Source organism: Nestor notabilis, unplaced genomic scaffold (genome assembly GCF_000696875.1).
Source record: "Nestor notabilis isolate BGI_N333 unplaced genomic scaffold, ASM69687v1 scaffold8839, whole genome shotgun sequence".
In the NCBI taxonomy this organism is placed as follows: Eukaryota; Metazoa; Chordata; class Aves; order Psittaciformes; family Psittacidae; genus Nestor; species Nestor notabilis.
The window spans coordinates 1-4,086 of NW_009944062.1; the positions used below are offsets into that span (position 1 = coordinate 1).

The following is a 4,086-nucleotide window of genomic DNA, read 5'->3' on the forward strand; positions in this document are numbered from 1 at the left end:
GTGTCAGCAGAGACGAGTGAGGGACAGAGGCACTGGGCTGGTTTTTATGCTGGTCCCTGAGTGCCTGAGGGGGCTGAGACAGTCTCTGTGCATGACAGCATGTTTGTGCAAGCAGCTAGTGCATGTCAAATCCTGGTAAGCAATTAGTTGTGGTTGTGTTTTCCTTCCCAAAAATTCTGCAAGTTCATGTCTTTCTGTTAAGGGCATGTCCATCTGGCCCTGGCGGCAGCTTTCAAGTGAGAGTGTTAGAGGTCAAATGCTTTTTGTTGATGGCGCATGTCAGGGCTGTCTAAACATGCAAACAAAGCATTGGAGAGGTGGGGTGTCATCAGTGAGGTCATCCCGTGGCACTCATATGCTGTGGTTTGCGGGTGTGTTGTGAAGAGGGGGCCCCCTGTCCTCGCAGCCCCGTCAGGCTGGTCTGGGGTTTGGAGCTGTGCTGGCAGTGCAGGGCTGCCCCTTTCATCACATTTGTTCCTTCTCTGCCTTGCTGCCAGGTCACTAAGCCTGTCTACAGGCCTGTCCTTTCTCACTGGGCGAGCTCTGTGGGTGTCTTGGTACTCCTCTGGCTTGTGAGGTTGTAGCTGGGGAAAGGAGGCTGCTGGCTTGGGCTTGTGCCCATCTGGGGCCGTTCCTGGGAGTCATGGTGCAAGCAGGCAAAAGAGGGCTTTTTACAAGAGTGGGCCATTGTCCTCATAGCGCTGGTTTGTGTCTGATCACATCTGTGATGTGAGGAGTCCTGCCAGGCTCCCTATAGTCTTGTGCTGCCTCTTCCACAGCACTCCCATAATATTGCATTGGCACATTTTCAGTCTGGGCTTTGTTGTGACACATTGCTTGATACTGGGCAAGTCACAAAGGCAGGTGAGTTTCAGAAGAGGCTGTGAGGATGCTGGGTGGGATAGGAGACTGGGAGCAGTTGCCAGGGAATGGGTTGGGCTAGGGTTTATGGTCTTTACCTCAGGTCTTTCTAGCGGGTGAGGCCATTTCTCTGCTCTTTTTTACAGGAGAAAGTTGATTTGGAGGTTGATGAAGGGATTGGATGCAAAGATGTTTAACGTGGCTGCAGAGCCAAGGCCCTGTTGGTGGTGGATGCATGCTGAGTGGTTGATTCCTGGCAATGCCTGCCCCAGTTCAGCCAAGGTGAGTTTATTGGAGGCTGATTGTCAGGTGAGCTTTTTGTGGTTGAGTTATATGAAGAGCAGTAGGAGGGAGAGCTTTTGCAGTGGATGTATGAAATTCCCTGGGGCAAGACAGTACCCACAAGTGCTAAGGGAGCTGCCTGTTGTCCTTGGGAGGTCTGTCTCAAGTATCTTGGAAAAGGTAACAGTGCCTGGAAGTGGTTCCTGAAGACTGGAAGAGAGCTCAATGGCCTCCTCCTCAAAAAAGACCAGGAAGGAAGAATTGGGAAACTGGAGGCTGTTGAGTCTGATCTTGTTCTCGTGGAAGCTGATGCACAAAGTCTTACCAGAAAGGACTGTGAATGGCAGGAAGAACAAGAAGTTGATGTGAAGTTCTAGCATAGATTTGCAAACGGTAAATCATGCTTGATTGAACTCTGTCTCCTCTATGGGGAAGTGCCCATCATTGTGGATGAGGGGAGAGCTGTGACTGGTGTTTACCTCGACTTCCTTTGTAAAGCATGTTTGTGCAAGCTGCTGGTGCATGTCAAATCCTGGTAAGCAATTAGTTGTGGTTTTGGTTTTCTTCCGAAAGTTCTGCAATTTCATTTCTTCCTCTTGAGGACATGTCCATCTGGCCCTGGTGGAAGCTTTTAAGTGCGAGTATGAAACTCCAAACACTTCATGTTGATGGCACATATCAGGGAGGCCGAACACGGAAACACCAGAGAGGTGGGGTGTAATCAGTGAGGTCATTCCATGGCACTTGTGCAAGTGGTTTATGAAAAGCATTGTGAAAAGCGGCTCCAGTCTAAACCTCCCCTGGTACAGCTTGAGGCTGTTTCCTCTTGTCCTATCCCTTGTTCCTTGGGAGCAGAAACCAGCCCCCTCCTGGCCCCATCCTCCTGTCAGGCAGTTGGAGAGAGTGATAAGGTCCCCCCTGAGCCTTCTCTTCTCCAGACTGAACACCCTAAGGTCCCTCAGCCCTTCCTCATCATACTGGTGCTCCAGGCCTTTCACCAGCTCTTATGCCCTTCTCTGGACCTGCTCCAGCACCTCAAAATCTCTCTTGTAATGAGCAATCCAGAACTGAACAGATTATTCCAAGTGTGGCCTCGCTCACTGTGCTGAGTATGGGAGAAGACCACCAAGTGGTCTACCCTTCATATCTACCTCTCTCCATTTTAGGCACAACTTCTTGTCCTTCCTGGCACTGCCAGTGCCCTTAAAAGGGAGGATTTCTTACATCACCTTCCACAAGAACAAGATCTCAGTTCTTCCTTTCTGGTCTTCCTCAAAAGATGAAGACATTGAGCTCTCTTCCAGTCTTCATCCAGTCACTGTTAACTTTTCCAACATACTTGAGACACGCCTCCCAGGGAGATCAGGTACCTCGCTCACCATTTTTAGCTACAATCTGTCATCCCCCAGGGAGTTACATACATCCAGTCCCAAAGCACTCCCTCCTACCTCCCTTTATCTTCCTCAACCATACAGTAACTTGCCTGACAATCAGCCAGCAACACACTCACCTTGGGTGAATTGGACCAGGCCTTGCCAGTCATAAACCCTTAGCTATACAGTCATGCGAAATATCTTTGCACCCAGTCCCTTCACCAATCTCTAAATCAACATTCCGCCCATAAATACTGAGCAGAGAAATGGCCTCACCTGGTGGCACCACCCCATGTAAAGACCACAAACCCTGACCCATGATCTTCCCTGGCAACTGCTCCCAATAAATTCTTTCACTTGAGATCCTCACAGCTTCTCCTGAAACTAACCTGCCTTCATGAGGTGGCCGGTATCAAGCAATGTGTCATGCCAGAGCCCAGGCTGCAAATATGCCAGCCCAAATTTGGAGAGTAATATAGAGGGGCCAAAACGATTAGAGATTACCTGCACCACAGAGCTCAAAAGATCTCAACTGGGGCTACAAGGACAATGGCCAGCTCTCACAAACAGTCCTCTTCTGCCTGCTTGCACCACCAACCACAGGGACAGCACCAATGGTGCACGAGCCCAAGCAGGCAGTCTCATTCCTTTCAGCAACAACCTCAGAAGTCAGAGGGGCACCAAGACACCTACAAAGCTCATCCAATGCGAAAGGACAGGCCTGAACACAGGCTTAGCAACCTGGTAGCAAGGCAGGGAGGGACTGAATGCAATAGAAGAGGCAGCCCCTCATGTCCAGTACAGCTCCAAGGCCCAGACCAGCCTGGCAGGGCTGCACGGGCATGGGGCCCCTTCTTCACAATGAACCCCATGAGTGCCACGGAGTGTCAATGATGACATCCCACCTCTCTGACGGTTGCATGTTCTCTCCATCCTGACATATGTCATCAACACCAAGTCTTCGGCTTCTCATACTCGTGCTTAAAAGCTGCTACAGAAAGACATGTCCTCAAAAGGAGGACATTAAATTGTAGAATTTCAGGAAGGAAAACACAACCACAACTAATTGCTTGCAAGGATTTGACATGCACCAGCAGCTTGAACAAACATGCTGTCATGTACAAAGACTGTCTCAGCCTCCTCTGGCACTCTGGGACAGGCATAAAAGCTGGCCCAGCACCTCTGTCCCTCACTCGCCTCTGCTGACACCTTCTCCTGCGTGCTCAAAAAGGTGAGCCTCATATCCCTTGCCCTCCTGCTCCTGCCCCCCCGGTCCAGCTCTTCCAGCATGCTCTGCCCCCAGCCTCAGCATCCCTGATGCCTCCCCAGTGCCACAGCCCCACACCAGCATCCCCACTGCCTTGCCCTCCTGTAGCACCACCCCTCACACCCCCAAGCCCCTCTGCTTTCCACACACTTTCTCCTCTGCTCTCATCTCCTATCCCCTCGTTTCCTCTCCCAGGGCCCCTCCACACCACACACATGGCCTGCAACGACCTCTGCTGCCCCTGCGGCCCCGCCCCGCTGGCCAACAGCTGCAACGCGCCCTGTGTCAGGCAGTGCGAGGGGT

The 4,086-nt window shown here is 51.5% G+C and overlaps 1 protein-coding gene across 1 annotated transcript in view; it reads left to right on the forward strand.

The window, feature by feature from the left end:
- The first annotated feature begins 3,998 nt into the window (after positions 1-3,998).
- The window catches only part of LOC104411749 (feather keratin-like), a 306-nt gene continuing 218 nt past the window's right edge, over positions 3,999-4,086 (forward strand). The window contains exon 1 of the mRNA XM_010022240.1: positions 3,999-4,084. Coding sequence (XP_010020542.1) covers positions 3,999-4,084 — 86 coding nt within the window. The remainder of the gene's footprint in view (positions 4,085-4,086) is intronic.